Below are 18,842 nucleotides of genomic sequence, written 5' to 3' on the forward strand. Positions count from 1 at the left end.
TATATATATGTGTGTGTGTGTGTGTGTATACATATGTCAGAGAAGGCAATGGCACCCCACTCCAGTACTCCTGCCAGGAAAATCCCATGGACGGAGGAGCCTGGTAGGCTGCAGTCCATGGGGTTGCTATGAGTCAGATACGACTGAGCGACTTCACTTTCACTTTTCTCTTTCATGCATTGGAGAAGGAAATGGCAACCCACTCATGTTCTTGCCTGGAGAATCCCAGGGACGGGGGAGCCTGGTGGGATGCCGTCTCTGGGGTCGCACAGAGTCAGGCACGACTGAAGTGACTTAGCAGCAGCAGCAGCAGCATATACATATATATATATAGTAAGGTTGTTCTGTTAATCCCAAACTCCTGACTTATCCCTCTCTCTCCCCCTTTCCCCTCTGGTAGCCATAAGTTTGTTTTCTACGTCTGTGAGTCTGTTTCTGTTTTATAAATAAGTTTATTTGTATTATTTTTTAGATTACACATATAAATGATGTCATATATTTGTGTTTGTCTCACTTAGTATGATAACTTCTAGGTCTATCCATGTTGCTGCAAATGGCAGTATTTCATTCTTTTTTATGGCTACATAATATTCCATTATATATATATATGTATACACCACATCTTTTTTACCCATTCATCTGTCAGTGGACACTTAGGTTGCTTCCACATCTTGGTTTTTGTAAATAATGTTGCTATGAACACTGGGGCACATGTGTCTTTTCGAATTATAGTTTTCGTCTTCTCTGGATATATACCTGGGAGTGGGATTGCTAGATCATATGGTGGCTCTATTTTTAGTTTTTTAAGGAATCTCCATACTGTTCTCCATAGTGGCTGCACCAATTTACATTCCCACCAACAGTGTAGGAGGGTTCCCTTTTCTCCACACCCTCTCCAGCATAAATTATTTTTGATAGACTTTTTGATGCTAGCCATTCTGACCAGCGGAGAAGGCAATGGCACCCCACTCCAGTACTCTTGCCTGGAAAATCCCATGGATAGAGCAGCCTGGTGGGCTACAGTCCATGGGGTCGCTAAGAGTCGGACACGACTGAGCGACTTCACTTTCACTTTTCACTTTCATGCATTGGAGAAGGAAATGGCAACCCACTCCAGTGTTCTTGCCTGGAGAATCCCAGGTACGGGGGAGCCTGGTGGGCTGCCGTCTGTGGGGTCGCACAAAGTTGGACACGACTGAAGCAACTTAGCAGCAGCAGCAGCATTCTGACCAGTGTCAGGTGATGCCTTATTGTAGTTTTTATTTGCATCCTCTAATAATTAGTGATGTTGAGCATCTCTTCATGTTCCTGTTGTCTTCTCTGGAGGAATTTCTGTCTAGGTCTTCTGCCCTTCATGAGTTGTTTTCTATTCAACTAGCTTATTCTTCAGGAAGCTGGTTCTGAATCAACTGGCAATTGTACTAGTTTTATTTCCAGTCCATAAACATAAGATTGTATTATTTTCTCCAGCTATGTTGGCTTGTTTAAAAGGTTTGTAGTGGTGCCTCAAAGTGTTTTTTTATTAGTATTTTAACTGCTGAAGATTTTCCCCTCTATTTTTAATTTTCCCAAGTCATTTCACACACAGGTGGCATCCTGTTTACTTGACAGGGCATCTAATTTCACTAAAGTGAAAGGCAATCACTTCAATGTACAGATTGAGACCACCAGCATGTTTAATGGCTTGGATATCTGTGTACAAAAAGCAAATTTGTTGTGTCTACTGAAGTTGCAAAGAGCAGCATATTGGGGGCTGCCAGGTGGAGAAGCTTGTTCAGGAGGATGTTTTGGTTGTTTTCAAGTGGTACTAGATGAGAAGACAATATCTGTACTGTCAGACCTGGGTTTGTACTATCTAGGTGAAAATAAAAAAAACTTGAGTTTTCTTTTCATGGTCAATTTTTTTCTGTTTATTAAATGTGTCATCAAAGACAAAATTCTATACACCATGATTATAATATTAATATATCAAAAGGCGAGTATCCCTTTTGGCACTGCAAGGCTGGAAACTGACATTTATGCGTGGGATTTCATCTGAGCAGAATTCTGGGGGCCATACCAGAAAAGCAGTGTCCACCTGAGCACAGGAATCACTTGCTGTGAGGAGACAAAGCACAAAGTTGGGAGACTCGGGCTGTGGGCTTCATTTGTTGGGTTAAAATGGGAAATTCTGAGTTCTGGTCCTGCCTCTGACATTTAACAACAGTGACCCCGGGCAAGCTACTTGATCACTTTTCCTCATCCTCCAAATGGGAGTGACGTCTGCCTTGGGAGAGAGCAACAAGATACCCAGTGAGGGGGCAAACGCTCCAGAAACGGGTGCACAGTGGGTACTCTGTGTGTATAAAGACCCTCTTTCCTCCCATCCGTCTGTTGCCCTTTTAAAATATTTTTTAATGTGGATAAATATTTTAAGTCTTTATTGAACTTGTTACAGCATTGTTCCTGTTTTGTGTTCTGGTTTTTTGGCTGCAACTCATGTGGGATCTTAGTTCCCCAACCAGGGATTGAACTTGCACCCTTTGCTTTGGAAGGTGAAGTCCCAACCACTGGACTACCAGGGAAGTCCCTGTTGTACTTTTTTTAAAACAATGACCTGGATGGGGGGAGTGAGTCCATCTCTTGCATGGCAGCCCTGCAACCATTTGAGACCAGCCATCCAGTCCTCACTTCCCAGGACTGCCATCTCCCTTTAGCCTCAGGGTCAGCCCTCCAGGTTCCCAGGGCTCTGAGTGTCCTGGGATGCTTATCTTAGAACACAGCCTATCAAACCTCGGGGCCGTAGACCACCAGTTTCATAGATGCAGTTGTTCCCATGCAGAGCCCCGGGGGGAAATCACCATCCTTATATTAGGGATTTTTCTAGTAACCCCAACAGTGCTAACTTTTTGGCAGCTATTTCATGGTGACACAACTTAAACTCCACTTTTTAATCCATGCTGTTGCTCAACCACATCTTCCTCATCCCAGGATGGAGGAGATCTTTTTTCTCTACATGAAGAACTTCACATTTAGCCCATTTCACTGGTTGCATTCTTTTTCCCTTGGTATGTCTTCCCTCTCGTGCAGATGTCAAGGGTCCTTCAGCCAGAGCCACAATCTCCACTAATCCTGTGCTGATCTTAGTGCTTCTCGTCTGACAACCACAAACTCCTTAAAGCCAAGCGCAGCGGTGTGAACAAGGGCCAGTTCGAACAGCCATTGCTCCTCAGGTTAACACAGACGTTTGATCAGTTGTTGGGGAAACCATCTGACCAGTTGTGAATTCACCTGCTTGTCATCTGGCCTCCTCATTCACTTCTCAAGAAAATGGGGAAGAGCTCAAAACACCCAATGGAGCATGGATTCATCATGGTGCCGAATTTCCCAGCCCAATAACCAACACTTAAGCACGCACAAAAAGAGAAATGGGGTTTGCTGGAGCTGAAAGCTGGAAGAGATGGAAAAGGCTGAGACTGGGACTGATAGTGGAGAAGTTGGAGAATTTAGTTGATGGTTAATGAGGACAGGGTGTGGCTTTGAAAACTACAACTTTTAGGAAATTGGAGAGAAACAGAAGTTCCTTGAAAAAAGGAGCGAATCTTAACATTCTATGCTTCTGGGTCTTCCCTCGTGGTCCAGCAGCTAAGACTCCATGCTCCCAATGCAGAGGGCCAGGCTTTGATCCCTGGTCAGGGAGCTAGATCCTACATACCCCAACTAAGGGTTCTCCTGCCCCAACTAAAGTTCCCACATGCTGCAATGAAGGTCGAAGATCCTGCCTGCCACAACTAAAACCTGGAGCAAACAAATGAATACAATAATTATATATTTTTTAAAAATTCTGTGCTTCCATACACCTTATAGTGTGTTGCTATCTTGCAGCACTGGCTGGCCATACCACTGCCAAGAGCAGGCAACATCCAGGGTCAGAGGTGGGCTTGAAGCAAGTGCTCTAGTCTCTGCCCCCATCCTATTCCCAGGTCTCTTCCTGATAAAACCCTGCAGGGCTGGGACCAGCAGGAGACACCCTTCTCTCCCCGAGTCTGCTGTCAGTGAGGTCACACTGGTAGCTTGAAATCAGAGATGCCAGAAGCATTTACACCAGAGAAATCAGGAAACACTGAAATTGAGCCATCTTTCCTCTGGATTGCTGGTTGTGAAACTCATGTACATGCTCAGTCACTTAAGTCGTGTCCAACTCTTTGCAATCCCATGGACTGTAGCCCGCCAGGCTCCTCTGTCTATGGGATTCCCAGGCAAGAATACTGGAATGGGTTGCCATTCCCATCTCCAGGAGCTCTTCCTGACCCAGAGATGGAACCTGCATCTCCTGCATTGGCAGGTGGATTCTCTATCACTGATCGACCCAGGAAGCCCATTGTGAAACTCATACAAAGGCATTATCTGAGCCTCTCCTCCTGCCTCCCATTTCTCACCTATGCTTCATTGTATGGCCCAAATTCTATTTTCTAAATGAAAATCTGCCTCTCCACAGGGTGGTATGTTGCTACCACCTCATTTCCCAACAGCCCTTCAGCACCCTCCTGGCCAGCTCTGTATCATGTCACATGATTTCCTGATCTTGCTGTGTTCCCCTTTCCTGAGACCCCAGGGACCCAGAGGCAAGTCCTTTTCTGTGATCCTCTGACACCTAGGGGAGACCCCATTAGATCCTGTATCACGTTGTGGCTGCTTTGCTTAATCCTTTTCCTTTTTACTGGATGAGTCCCTGCTTATGGGGACCCTCTTCCTTCTTCTGTTTATCTTCTTATCTCTGGATTCTGGCATGCCTCCTGAAACATAGCAAAGCAGAAAGGGAGAGAGAAAAGTAGGGGGAAGGAAGGGGAAGGAGGAGAAGGGAAGAAGAAGAAAAAGAAGGAAGGAAAAAAGGAAGGGAGGGAGGGGGAGAAAAACCAGCCAGCCCAAATCACTCATGAACTGGCCAGTTAGAAGCAAGGGGAGGGGGATTTTGTGAAGGGTTGGGGAAACAGGGGCACCCAGAAGTCACAGGAGGTAAAAATGCTCTGCCCAGCTGTGAGGCTCAGAGCCTTTGAACTAGTGAGAGAACAGAGGTTCTGTGAACAAGAAAGGGCAGGTGCAGCACCTCAGCCAGCCCCCTCCAGCCCCCTGAGAGCCAGCCCCCGTCAGGGGACCTCTGGTCACAAAGTGCTGGCAAGAGAATGAGCCGGAGTGGGTATTGTGTGCGGAGGTGGCAGGCTGAAAACGCGATAGAGTCTCAGTAGAGGTTTTTTGAATGACATTGAATTAGAGCTGGCATTAATCACAACCTTCCTGGGTCCTTCCTTTGCAAGATAGTGGGGAGGGATGCTTGGAGAGGAGGGGAAGGGATTAAACAAGTGATGGATTGGGCTTCCCCAGGGCAAGCAGAATGCCTCCACCCAGTGGGAACTGGGGTTTGAAAGGGCTTGGGCTGGGGAGGGGCACTGTGTGGAGCCAGTAGGGCCCGGCTTCCCAGAAACACAGGCCTGGCTCCCCAAGACTGCAAGGTCATTGCCAATTCGTTAAGTGGCTGTTCTCAGCAGGCCTCTGCAGAGGAAAGGCATGTGTTCCCCATTTTGTTGATGTGGAAACGGCAAGAGGAAGTGACTCAGAGACAGAGTGGAAATAAAGTGTGTGTCTCATGACATTCTGGCTTCTGCTGGACGCAGAGGACTGGCCTTTCAACTGTGTCCTGGGGGGCCTCCTTCCACGTACAGAACAGACGATGGCTCTAAGTGTGAGCAGAGGGTTGGAGGTGGAGGTGATCTTTTCAGGTGCCAAGGTAGATGGAGCGGGTGGGCACTGGTACTGGAGATAAGAAAGATTGTCACAACCCTCTGAGCCTTGACTTACTGGCTCTGTTTAATCTTTTACAAGTGGGCACTGGTATTGGGTTTCTGATTCTGTCTTCTGCCAAGTCACAGGCATTTAAAAAAAATACACATGCCAGGGAGTCTATCTAAGTAATCTCTGATTTTTCAGAAAATTCTCTAGGATAGGTAATGTTAGCCTCCTATCCCAAGAAAGGAAACTGAGGTCTTGAGAGGTATCTTGTCCAGATCACACAGCTGATAAGCAGCAGAGACTGAAGGCCACCACACTGCCTAACTGTGAAATCCCTCATGAGTAATGCCCCAGACTTGTGCAGCATGGCAGCCCCGAGGGCATGAGTTTTAAACCAGGTTCAAATGAGTCAGGTGTCTGTGCTCTCTTCCTGATACTGTGCCATCTTCCTGATTAATGGTGCCCTGTCTCTGCTCCCTGAAATCCAGGGCAGAACTTCCAATCCTCAAGACTTTGCCTTTTACCCTTGGAACTCCCAGTGTCACCTCAAGTCTGGTTGCCCAAGAGGCCCAGCTTCAATGTCAGTTGCCAAAGTCTATTACTGTCATCTCATAAATTAATGAACATTGGAAAACCAAACCAAAAAAAAAAAAAAAAAAAGGTGGAAAGACAAAGAATGAAAGACTGCCCCTGCGCCTCAAATGGAATACATTGAGCTTTATGATGGATTCTCTATAGTGTCCTTATTTTTTCTCATTTTGCCAAGGACACAGCAAAATATCACCAAAGGCCATCATCCACCTGCCAGCTGCTGTTTGGGAACTCTGTCCCATCCCAGCCTGACGTCTCAAGGTACAAGGGCTGGTTGGTGGCAGAGCCGGACACTTGGTTGGCAGGACATGATACCATGGGTCCTCTAATCTTTGGCAACTCAGCGGCCTTAATTCTCTGCCCTTACCAGTTGTGTGATCTGGACAAAGTCACCTCACTGGACCTCTCTAACATTACCTATCCTGTAGACTCTTTCTAGAGAATGAACGATTGCTTACACAAGCTCCCTAACACACTGTGTGTGTTCAGTAAGATGTAACGTTACCCTGCAACATCTTCAAAAACAAGAGTATATTTTTCTAACAGAAACAGACTCACAGACTTAGAGAATGAACTCGTGGTTGCCAGTGAAGAGGATGGGAGGAAGGGATAGTTAGGGAGTTTGGGATGGATGTATACATCTTGCTATATTTAAAATAGATAGCCAACAAGGACCTACTGTATACATGGGAAACTCTTCTCTATGTTGTGTGGCAGCCTGAATGGGAGGAGATTTGGGGAGAGAATGGATACATGTATATGTATGGCTGAGTCCTTTCACGCTCCACCTGAAACTATCACAATATTGTTAATCAGCTATCGTTGTTCAGTTGCTAAGTCATGTCTGACTCTTTTCGACCCCATAGACTACAGCACACCAGGCTTCCCTGTCCTTCATTATCTGCTGGAGTTTGCTCAAACTCATGTCCATTGAGTTGGTAATGGTATCTAACCATCTCATCGGCTATACTCCAATATAAAATACAAAGTTAAAAATAAATAAATAAATAAATCTCCTAATTTTCCCCCTGCCCGCTTCAGGTAGGTGAATGTCTCGTGTTGAGTGTCCTGTATTTTTATCCTGAACTCTTCAGGGACGCAAAGACTGTTCAGCTTCCGTCAGTGCCCTTGGCAGGTCTTGTCCAAGACGTTCTTAGAGCCAATCAAAACTTTTCCTGTTTTAATTTGAGCCCATTTCCTTGTGTTTGTTATTCTTTGGCTCTGACTTGGGCAGATCTGGGGGTTGGGAGGCAGCCCGGAGCCCACACTGGCTCACTGCCAGGGTTCTCCCTGGGGTGGTGGGATGGTCTCTGCTCCGCCAGTGCTCACAGGGTCTGGGGCTGGCCAGGACGCAGGGAGAAGGGGTCACCAGGCTGTAGTCCAGGTCTGGACTGGAGGGCAGGGGTTTTGACTCGCACATGGAGAGCCAGAGGATTTTGTGATCATCAAAATCCAGAGGCAAGCTGTCAGTGAGAGATTCACATTATCAGGCAAAGTCTGGAGGAACAGGCAGGCTGTGTTGTCAGGAAGCATGAGCTAGAGTCAGTGGGTTATTCTCCTGTCTTCCACACTGTCTTCCACACTGCGTCCACTGCCGTTAAGTTGGTAGATTGAAATTAGCCGTGGAGGGCTGGGAGAGAAGACCATGCATGAGGCTGAGGGCTGTTTTCTCTAAGACCCCAAAGGCAGATAACTGTGGCTTTGATTATAGAACACCTTTCAGTTACTCAGCTTCAGAGAGTTCAGGAGGGACCCCTTTGGCAGTTCACTGCAGATCTGTACTGACAGCTGGTGGTTTCGGATGCCCTTGAGGGAGTTGCCATGTGTCATCAGAGATGTGGGCACCACCTTTCTGGACTGAGGTCTTTTGCCCAGACTCTTAAGTCTCTCAAGGACCTGTCATGACCACATCCTAGCTTGGGAAGGGGTGACACTCTCTAAGCCACGAGGGTTCAAGACTCTTCACAGATTGGGATGTTCCATGTTGGGCTGACACTTTTTTTTTTCTTGCATGGAGTTTGTGCCAGTGTCAGTGGTATCAAGGTACAGAGATTTCCCATCTACCCCCTGCCCTCAAACATGCATAGTCACCCTGGCTACCAACATCCCCCACTAGAGTGGTACATTCATTACATTCTGGTGTGTGGTGTGTGTTCAATCGCTCAGTCATGTCCAACTCTTTGCAACCCCATGGACTGTAGCCCACCAGGTTCCTCTGTCCTTGGAATTTTCCCATCAAGAATACTGGAGTGGGTTACCATTTCCTTCTCCAGGGGATTTTCCCAACCCAGGGATTGAACCTGCGTCTCCTGCTTGGCAGGCAGATTATTTACCACTGAGATACCTGGGAAGCCCAGGTCCTTATTGTTATCTATTGTATATGTAGTAGTGTGTATATGTCAGTCCAAATCTCCCAATTTATCCCTCCCCACCCCTTACTCTCTGGCAACCAGAAGTTTGTTTTCTACATCTGTGATTCTATTTCTGTTTCATGAGTAAGCTCACTTGTCACTCCATCCTTCAGCCCCCAACTCCTAGTCTAGGAATGTCCCCTTAAAATCACAGTCTCTTGTTAGAAGGGAGAGATTTCTCTGTAGGAATGGGTTTCGATGAGAACTAAACTTAGTCTATAACGGAAGTTCCCAACCCAGCCTGAATGTTAGAAACATCCTTGGAAACTTAAAAATACCAATGCAAGGCCTCCCCCAGACCACCTCACTGACGATCTCTGGGCATGGGTCAGGATTTAGCTTCCCAGGGGATATTAATGCAGAGCCAAGGTTGGCATCTCCAGTCTGGTGTAAGACTTCCTTTGCTCCCTTTGAGTATCACTAAAGCAGGAATAGCTTTAGACCAATGATAGTAAACCCTACAGAGCTGTTGTTGAATCAAGAAGCCACGGCCAATGTTGGCTGAGATTCGGGGTGAACTGAAGATTCCTAGGATATTTATAGTCCATGTAGATGTCAACCAAACTGTCATCAGAACTGGGCTGGGTCTTCTAGGGCCCCAGTCGCACCCCCCAACCCCCTCAACACCCCTCCCTCAGCAGAAAGACCTCTCAGATTGGGATGCCAGGGTGCCATCTGATATGGTGACAGATGCTCTGGGAGATGACTTCCAATGGGACTGAGGCTGCCAGCCCTGAAACCCAGGCTGGCAGCTGCAGGTGGGTGTGGGCAAAGCCATCAGCCCCTGGCTGGTCCCCTACCTGGACCCTTTCTTGGCTTCCCCATCCCACTGCCCTCCAGGCTACCCATTTTCCACCTCTGTTTCTTCCAGGCTTCTCCCCTCTTGTCCCTGTTTCTCTCCTGCTATTTTCTACTGTCTTGCTCTTCACTTTTTCTGCTCAGCTGTGCCTTGGAACCATGCTGGGGCCGCCTCCTCTCACAGCTGCGTTTGCAAAGTGTGGGCCCCTTGCCTAGGAGCCAGTGTGGGAGGAGGAAAGTGATGGGGAGAAGGGGCCCCCCACAGAGAGTGCCCGCCTGCGCGCACCAGGTCCTCTGGCTGGTACCTGGATGTTCATTCAGACTGCTCCTTTACACTTCCGCTTCCCCATCCTCCGAGCCGGATGCCTTTAAGGGGAGTCTTCAGGAGTAGGAGGATGTGTGCTTGCTGGGTGCTGCCCCTGGGGAGTGAGGCAGGTGGGCTCACACCCATCATTTCAGGGCTATCCCTCTGCTGTCTCCGCAGGACTGCGATGTGCTGGTCCTAGCCGCCGTCAGAGAGGATGTCCGGGGTGTCTGAGGCCCTGAGCCGAGTGAAGGTGGGCACATTACGTCGGCCTGAGGGCCCCCCAGAGCCCATGGTGGTGGTGCCAGTAGACGTGGAAAAGGAAGACGTGAGGATCCTCAAGGTCTGCTTCTATGGCAACAGCTTCAACTCTGGGAAGAACTTCAAACTGGTTAAATGCACTGTGCAGACCGAGATCCGGGTGAGTGTGGCGGGCGCCACCTGCTCCATCCATTTGTCCATCTCTCCCTCACTCTTCCTGGGTGGCTGAGCATCTCTCCTTCAGCCTGACAGCTCTCCTGTATACACTCCTTGGATGGCGGGGAGGGGTGGGCACCAGAGGGATGCTCTCCTCCTGCAGCTCTGGGCTTCCTCTCCAAGGCTCTGCAGCTCTAGGGGTGGGGGCAGAGTGTGTAGCCTTCCTTCAAACCCTAGATCATTTGCTCAAGCTTTGATTTATCTCATTTCAACTTGTTCCTTATTTATGACATTTGAGGCTCTGCAAGAGATATACGTGCTCCCTCCCCCCTCAAAGAGTTCACACTCTCATGGAATTGGAATAACACAAGTGATTGCATTGAACACAGAACAAGAGTGACTTTTCCAGACATGCCCTGGATGCTTAGAAAAGGGAGCTGTGGAGACATTTAGAGGATGGTAATAAACTAGAGATGCCCTTGACCAGGTATCTGGTTGCCAGGCCCTTTCTGAGGCTGTACTTCAACAGGTTCATTCTCATCCAGAGTCACAGAATCTGTTTTGCAAATCCAAGTACCCACAGTCACCAGGGCACCTTAACACCAGGAAGCTAACTCACCTTAACCAAATGTATGAGAGCTTGTCATCAAAAGCAGAGCCACAATACACCGATTAATTTTAAATGCAACATTTATTGAACAATTCCTATCTACATGGGGCTTCCCTGTGGTTCAGATGGTAAAGAATCTGCTTGCAATGCAGGAGACCCAGGTTGAGTTCCCAGGTCAGGAAGATCCCATGGAGAAGGACATGGCAACCCACCCTAGTATTCTTACCTGGAGAATCCCGTGGACAGAAGAGCCTGGCGGGCTACAGTCCATGGAGTCACAAAGAGTTGGACATAACTAAGCAACTAACACTTTTCTTTCTTTCCTATACATGCCTGAATCAATCCCTCTACATTATCTGGTTGAACCTTTGAGATAGATACAGCAAGGATATCGTTTTCCACTGCTCAGAGTATTCCTTTCTGATGATGCGAAAGTAAGCCAAAGCCAAACTGATTCTCCAGAGCTGGCTTTGCTGGGTTTGTCATTTGAACAAAGGAAGCAGGAGGATCTTGGGAACACTCATCAGATCTGAGTGAGCTGGATGAACCATCTTCAGTCCTTTAATCAGCAACCCTGCCATGTCCCGGAAGTCAGCATTTCCCAGACTCGGCAAGCGTCTCTTCCAGTCGGCACTGGCAGCAGCCTCTCCACATCTGTGCATTTGGCTCCTTTCTGTCTGTGCACATGCTGTGCTTCAACACACTGAGCCAAATGTAATTGATTAGGTCACTGTCTTGGCCTATTGTCACAATTGATTCTGGGTTGGTTCTTCCCTCTGTTTCCTATAACTGATCTGATGAGGGTCTTGTCTGTATCTTATGGTTCCAGATATGTGTGTACAATTGTGTCCCAGAAGTAAGTCCTAGGCACTTTCCTCCAAAAGGATGTTTTCAGATCTCCTTAACTCTCTACTTCTTGAGCCTTCCTTTGGGTATATCATCTTTGCAGATAGCTGACGCCATCTACAATGGGGTTTACAGTTTAATTTCAGAAGGCAACCCACTTTCCATGTTTGGAGCACCTTCTTGCCCTTTGGGGCTGAAACCCAAAGAGCATGTGGTTAGACTAATCAGATTAGAATGTGCTCTGTGGTGTGCATGCATGCTAAGTTGCTCAGTCATGTCCAACTCTTTTCAACCCCATGCTCCTCTGTCCATAGGATTTCCCAGGCAGGAATACTTGTGTGGATAGCCATCCCCTTCTCTAGGGTACCTACCCACCCCAGGGATTGAACCCAGGGCTCCTGCATTGCAGGCAGATTCTTTACCATCTGAGCCACCAGGGAAGCCCATGTTCTGTGGAGGTATGGTGAAAGGGGACCCGAAAGGATTGGTGGATTGGAAGAGGCAGCACTGAAGAGGGCTTTCTAAGAGGAGGACATGGCAAGGACAAAGACAGAGAGGCTGCTGAACCGTGGGTAGCTGGGTTTGGCTGGGGCATGGGTTATATTTAGAAAAGTATCTAGAGTCAAGATCAGAAGGGAAATCTGATGGTGGATAAGGGAGGGCTTAGAATATCAAGCTGAGGAATCTGGGCTCAGACAGGCACTAGAGACACACAGCTTTCAAGCAAGAGAGAGGCTTACCTGGAGCCGTTTGATGTCTTGCTGGGTGCTTAAGGAGAAAAAATACAAAAGCCTACAGAAAGGACAAGGAGACCCGAGCTTAGAAAGAATGGCTCAGGGACTTCCCTGGCCTCCAGTGATGAAGACTTCACCTTCCAATGAAGGGGGTGCAGGTTCAACCCCTGGTCAAGGAGCTAAGATCCCACATGCGTCATGGCCAAAAAACCAAAACACAAAAGAAGCACTGTTGTAATACGTTCAATAAAGACTTTTAAAATGATCCACATCAAAAAATCTTAAGCAAAAGTGAAGAATGGCTAGTACTTGAAGTATTATCTGGAGAAGTATGAAAACAGAGGTGGAAAAAGAACAAAGAAAGAAGTGATAGCCTCCTAGGAGTTTATGTCCCAGCCTTCTGATTTTTCCTGTTTCACATCTGTCCTAGAGGCAGCATGTCACCTGCTCACTGAAAACAACCATGGCTTTAAAATTATCTAGACCTTGAGCTTGATACCACTCCACCCTTACTGGTTGTATGGCCTTAGACCCAACACTTAGCCAACCTGGCTCAGGTCCCTCACCTAAGGATTATGCCTGCCTGTAGCCTCATTGTTAAGGATCAGAGATGGTAGATGAGAAGCATCCAGAATATAGCAGAAGCTCAGTCCTTGGAAATTATTGACTGTGTGGGTATTATGTCTTTACCCTGCTCAAGAATCTGCAAGGGTTTCTAACTGCCTGTAGAATAAAATTAAAATCATCTTCTTTTAGTGTTTATCCACTTACCTGTCATATCTTCAAGTAAAGTAAGATGATCAGATTTGTATTTTGAAACAGCTTGTAGTGTCCTGCAAGATGTTAGGAAGTGCATTCTGGAGAAGGTTTTTTTATGGTCAAAGGCGTTTGGAGATACTTGGTTAAATAATTCTGAACCAATTCCTTTGTGACAGGACTTCTTAGAATCTTTAATATGCTGTTCTGCATGATGGGTTCTAATAAAGAGCCACAGCAGTGATGTTCTCTTCAGTTCAGTTCAGTTCAGTCGCTCCATCGTGTCCAATTCTTTGCGACCCATGAATCGCAGCATGCCAGGCCTTCCTGTCCATCACCAACTCCCGGAGTTCACTCAAACTCACGTCCATCGAGTCAGTGATGCCATCCAGCCATCTCATCCTCTGTCGTTCCCTTCTCCTCCTGCCCCCAATACTTCCCAGCATCAGAGTCTTTTCCAATGAGTCAACTCTTCGCATGAGTGGCCAAAGTACTGGAGTTTCAGCTTTAGCATCATGCCTTCCAAAGAACACCCAGGACCGATCTCCTTTAGAATGGACTGGTTGGATCTCTTTGCAGTCCAAGGGACTCTCAAGAGTCTTCTCCAACACCACAGTTCAAAAGCATCAATTCTTCGGCGCTCAGCTTTCTTCACAGTCTAACTCTCACATCCATACATGACCACAGGAAAAACCATAGCCTTGACTAGCCGGACCTTTGTTGGCAAAGTAATGCCTCTGCTTTTCAATATGCTATCTAGGTTGGTCATAACTTTCCTTCCAAGGAGTAAGCGTCTTTTAATTTCATGGCTGCAATCACCATCTGCAGTGATTTTGGAGCCCCCAAAAATAAAGTCTGACACTGTTTCCACTCTTTCCCCATCTATTTCCCATGAAGTGATGGGACCAGATGCCATGATGTTAGTTTTCTGAATGTTGAGCTTTAAGCCAACTTTTCACTCTCCTCTTTCACTTTCATCAAGAGGCTTTTTAGTTCCTCTTCACTTTCTGCCATAAGGGTGGTGTCATCTGCATATCTGAGGCTGTTCTCTTAAGTCAGTCATTTCTTATTTGCCTAAGAAATCCTTTCTTGTATGAGTTGGAGAACCAGTTCTCTAAGAAATCATTTAGGGATCTGTTTTCCCTCAATTCTGACCAAAGTACAAAAAGTGTAGGAGAGAGGAAAGGCTGGTGAAAGGCAGAGGAATTAGGAAGCCATGGCTGTCGTGTAGGTGGGATATGATGAACTAAGGGAGTGGCATAGGTTACAAAGACAAGTCAACAGATCCAAGTGCATCTAAACAGGCAGAGTCAACAGAACTTGATGATTAACTTGATATAGGGAGGAAGAGAAAGAAAGGAAACAAGGATGACTCAAGCTTTTGCTTGGGCAACTGAATGGGCGTTGATACCACTCATTGAGATACCAACAGAGAAAGGAAGGACATTCTGAGATTTCAGCTTTATGAGTGTTCTGTTTGACATTTTTATGAAACACCCTCATAGAGGAGCATGGACTTGAAGCTGAGGAGGGAGAAAGGCCCTAGAGATGAGGATTTGGGAGTCATTATGCAGTGGATATCATACGAATAGGTAGGATCACCCACGGAGAATGAAAAGAGCAAAAGAAAGGTTCTAAGTAGGAAACCTTGGGCAATCGATTTCTAAGGGGCTGATAAAGAGGGGCAAATGAAGGAAAACCAAAGAATCATCCAGAGGAAGATGAAAAGAACTAAGAGAGCAGGAAGGAGAGACAAAGGCAGAGGAAACGTTGAGGAAAGAGTGGTTAGCTGTGTGAGATTCTCAGAAAGGTCAAGTCAGATACGGCTAAAAATAGACTCATTGACTTCACCAGCAAGTGCTATAATGCTCTTTTTCTGGTCAATTTCAATGAAAAGATGGGGGAAGAAGCCATTGTGCAGTCAGTTGGAGAGCAGAGACCGTGAATGTTATCATTCCAGAGAGGCTTTGCTCATGTAAGGAAGGAAAGAGGAAAAAGCAAGAGAAACAGTGTTACTGGCAAAGGAAAGAGCTTTTGCTAAGATCCTGAAGTGACCAATACATCTGTTAGTTTTGAGGCTAAAGGATGTCCAATGTTGAGTAGTTAAACCATGTTAACAATTTTGGATTTTACCCCATCTTCCATGGAGAGCTACTGATAGAGTTTAAATATGTGAGTGACATGAGATTGTGTTTTTAAAAGATCACTTGGGTTACACAGTGGAAAATAGATTGGAGAGGGCAAGAATGGATGTGAGAAGATGTTAGGGGGCTATCGTGATGATCCAGATAAGAGATGATGGTAGTTTAGATTGAGACTCTAGCCATGGAGGTGATGGTGGTGATCATGATGGTGATGGTAATCTTGATAGGGTTGATGGTGCTGGTGGTGGTGCTAATGGTGCCGGTGGTAATGATGGTGATGATATAATGATGGCATTCATGGTGATGGTGATGACAGTGATGATGGTGGCAGTAATAGTGATGATGACGGCGGTGGTGATGGTGAGGATCGATGATGATCATAATGTTGATGGTATTGATGGTGGTGGTGATGATGGTGTTATGGTGATGGTAGTGATGGTGATGATGGTGGTAGTGATGTAATAGTGGTACTGCTTATGGCGGTGGTGATGATAATAGCAACTAGCAATTTTGAAAGTGCATCATAAGTATTATCTCATCAACTTCTCAGAAGAAACCTATGAAGTACATACTACTATTATCTCCATTCTCTATATATGGAAATAAGGTTCCGAAGTGTTAGGCAAATTGCTAGTAAGTGGTGGAAACTGTTGCAAACCCAGGCAATCCAATTCCAGAGCCTGCACTCTTAATCGCCATGGTTTAGGGAGAGAAGTGATTGTAATCCAGAAAATTTAAGAGATGAAAATGAAAGGTTTTGCTAATGAACCAGAGATTCAGAAACAAAGAAGAAGGTGTCAAGAACAGCAGCTCTAGTTCAGGTGGTCAGGGTCCCACTCCCTAAGGTGAAAGACACTTGAAGAGAAACTAGTTGGAGAGTAGGGAGATCCCAGAACCAGTTGTGGACTGTCGAGCGCAACTGGGATGCTCTGACATTTTCATGTCATGTTATATATGTGAAAATGTTGAGTAGACTGTTTGATACATGATTCTGGAGGAAAAACTGGGCTGGAGATAGATACTTGGATCTTGTCAGCCTCTGGGTGGTGGTTAAAGCCATGAATGTGGGTAAAATCATCAATGAAGAAGTCCTGAATAATTTCATCATCCATTCCACAAGGATGTGTTGAGTGCCCCCATGTACCTGGCACCATGCCGGTTGTGGCCTGGAAGTAAAACCAAACCCCCAAACACAAATACAGTCCCTGCTTTCAATGGGCTTTCAGGCCAAGGACCCACAGTAATGAATGACACTGACCCCCACTGATGAATGAACCTTTACAAATGGAGACAAGTGCTCCGACAGGAAGACAGAACTTCTGTGAGAGCACAGAGTACAAAAGAGCTTGGTCTAAACATCAAGGAACTGTTTAGCCTTTCATGGCCTTTTTGTAGATGCTGTGTTCCAGTCCTTTTAGATCCAGACCAGTTTCCCTGCCCAAGAATCTCCTAGACTGGCCACTCCCACCCTCTGCTTCCAGTATTTCTTTCCCCAGCTGGGCTTCATCCTCTGATGGATTTTTCTCCTTGCAGCTCTGTATCTTCTTTCACCATCTTCTCTGCGTCAAAGTACTGCCAGTCCTTTCAAGCTTGCCAAGCACTTGTCCTTCCACAAGAACACTCCAGAAATTCTGACCTCCAAATAGTGGAGGTGTCAAAATTGTGTCTGATGGAATAGAAGCCATGGAGAATGGCCCTGGTACAATCCACTTGGCAACACATTTCCAAAACATAGTTACTCCATGTCTACTTGCTGATCTCGTGTTTTCCCCTTTTTTCTCAGCCTCTTTCTACATAAATACAGTTGCCTCAGGATGTTTTCTCTAGGTTGTTAAAAGCTTTGTAAATAAGCCCTGGCCCCTGTGTTTAGGACCCAGCAGAAATTAGACAGGTGTTGGAGAGAATGGAGCAACGTGCTGAATGAGAAATGGAGATTGCTCCTCTTGATTTCTTGTTTCGCTTTTGTTTGATATTCATAGGAAATTGTGTGGGGGGGGGAGCTCTGGAGCAAGTGGAGGCTTCTATCATCATATATTTTTCTAACATGCTAATTTGCTTGTCGGGAAAGAGGTTAAGATAACACTTTGCAAACAGCCAGCTGAGTGCCACCCAGACGTGCCCACACAGGGCGTCTCTCTTTGACTCTTACAGCCTCTCCTTTCTCTCTCTCTCCCGTCTTCCTCTCCCTCCTCTTTTCTCCTTCTCCTCTCTTTCTTTAGGGTAGGTTGACCATATGTCCCAGTTGTATGGGGGAGTCCTTCTTTCCACACACTGTCCAGGAATGAATATGAACAGTACCCCTGCCAATCTCAAGAGCATCATGATTCAGAGGATAAATCACCTACAGCTAAGTGCCATTCTCACTCCTCTCTGCATAACACACTGATTGGCTGGTTCGTGGTGTTTTCTCTCCCCTGCTGACACCAGCTGACCCACACCCTGCATGGACCCATCTCTCTCCATCAGTGGACCATCTGTGTCTCACACAGGAGGGCCTTAAGCAGAAAATGAGGCACTTGTCTGTGATTCGGTGTGGTTCCAAGGATGTCAGCAGAGCCCCCACATTAAAACCCTCTCCCTCGGCCAGCCTCTATTGTGCTGAAAAGCCGTGATCAATATCTGTCCTTGGGACTTCCCTGGGGGTCCAGTGGTTAGGAGTCTGTGCTTCCACTGCAGGAGGCTCGGGTTCACTCTCTGGTCAGGGAACTAAGATCCCACATGACATGTGTACAAAAGAAGACAAACAAACAAAAAGATCCATCCTTACTTAGTCCCGAAGCATCACCCTACTTAGAATCCATGCCTACATCCCCGGGAGGGTCAGAGACAGAGCCATCTTGTGCCCTTTCCCAGCTGGTCCAGTTCTGTCCCCTCCCCTCTACAGCAGTGATTCCAGGCTGTGGGGCGGCCAGTAAAGGCCACTCACCTGGCGTGTGAGGAGAGCACAGTCCAGTCCAAAGGCAGCCTGCTGTACACCTGCTTGGACTCATTGCCCTCCCTGTAGATTCAGTGGTCTTACAGTACATCCCAGAATATTCCCAGAGAGGCAGATCCCAGATGCTGCCACCCATTGTCCCTGCCCTATCTTGTCAGACATTCATCCCAGTTACTCTTGAGTTTAAACTTATCACTTAACCAGACACAGGGTATTATGGCTTGAACATGTGCCCCCTCCCCACCCTACCCCCGGGTGGCTCAGTGGTAAAGAACCCACCCTGCCAATGCAGGAGACGTGGGTTTGATCCCTGGGTTGGGAAGATCCCCTGGAGAAGGGAATGGCAATCCACTCATCTTCTTGCCTGAAGAATCCCCATGGACAGAGGAGCCTGGTGGCCTACAGTCCATGGTGGTCACAAAGAGTCCGACATGACTGAGTGACTGAGCAGGCATGCCCCCTCCAAAATCCGTATGTTGAAGTCCTGACTCCCAGTGCAGTGGTACTACGAGGTGGGCTTGAGGTCGTGA

General features: G+C 46.8%; 1 protein-coding gene across 7 annotated transcripts in view; it reads left to right on the top strand.

Annotated features, from left to right (window-relative positions):
• The window catches only part of PTK2B (protein tyrosine kinase 2 beta), a 139,158-nt gene that overhangs the window by 63,553 nt on the left and 56,763 nt on the right, over positions 1-18,842 (top strand). For 6 of the 7 annotated variants that reach the window (XM_027549977.1, XM_027549973.1, XM_027549975.1 and 3 more), the window contains exon 2: positions 10,051-10,291. The exons of the other annotated variant lie outside the window; for it this stretch is intronic. In XM_027549977.1, the coding sequence (XP_027405778.1) occupies positions 10,088-10,291 (204 nt within the window). In that variant the 5' untranslated portion in view covers positions 10,051-10,087. The remainder of the gene's footprint in view (positions 1-10,050; positions 10,292-18,842) is intronic. 7 annotated transcript variants of the gene reach the window in all.

Source organism: Bos indicus x Bos taurus, chromosome 8, assembly GCF_003369695.1.
Source record: "Bos indicus x Bos taurus breed Angus x Brahman F1 hybrid chromosome 8, Bos_hybrid_MaternalHap_v2.0, whole genome shotgun sequence".
NCBI lineage: Eukaryota > Metazoa > Chordata > Mammalia > Artiodactyla > Bovidae > Bos > Bos indicus x Bos taurus.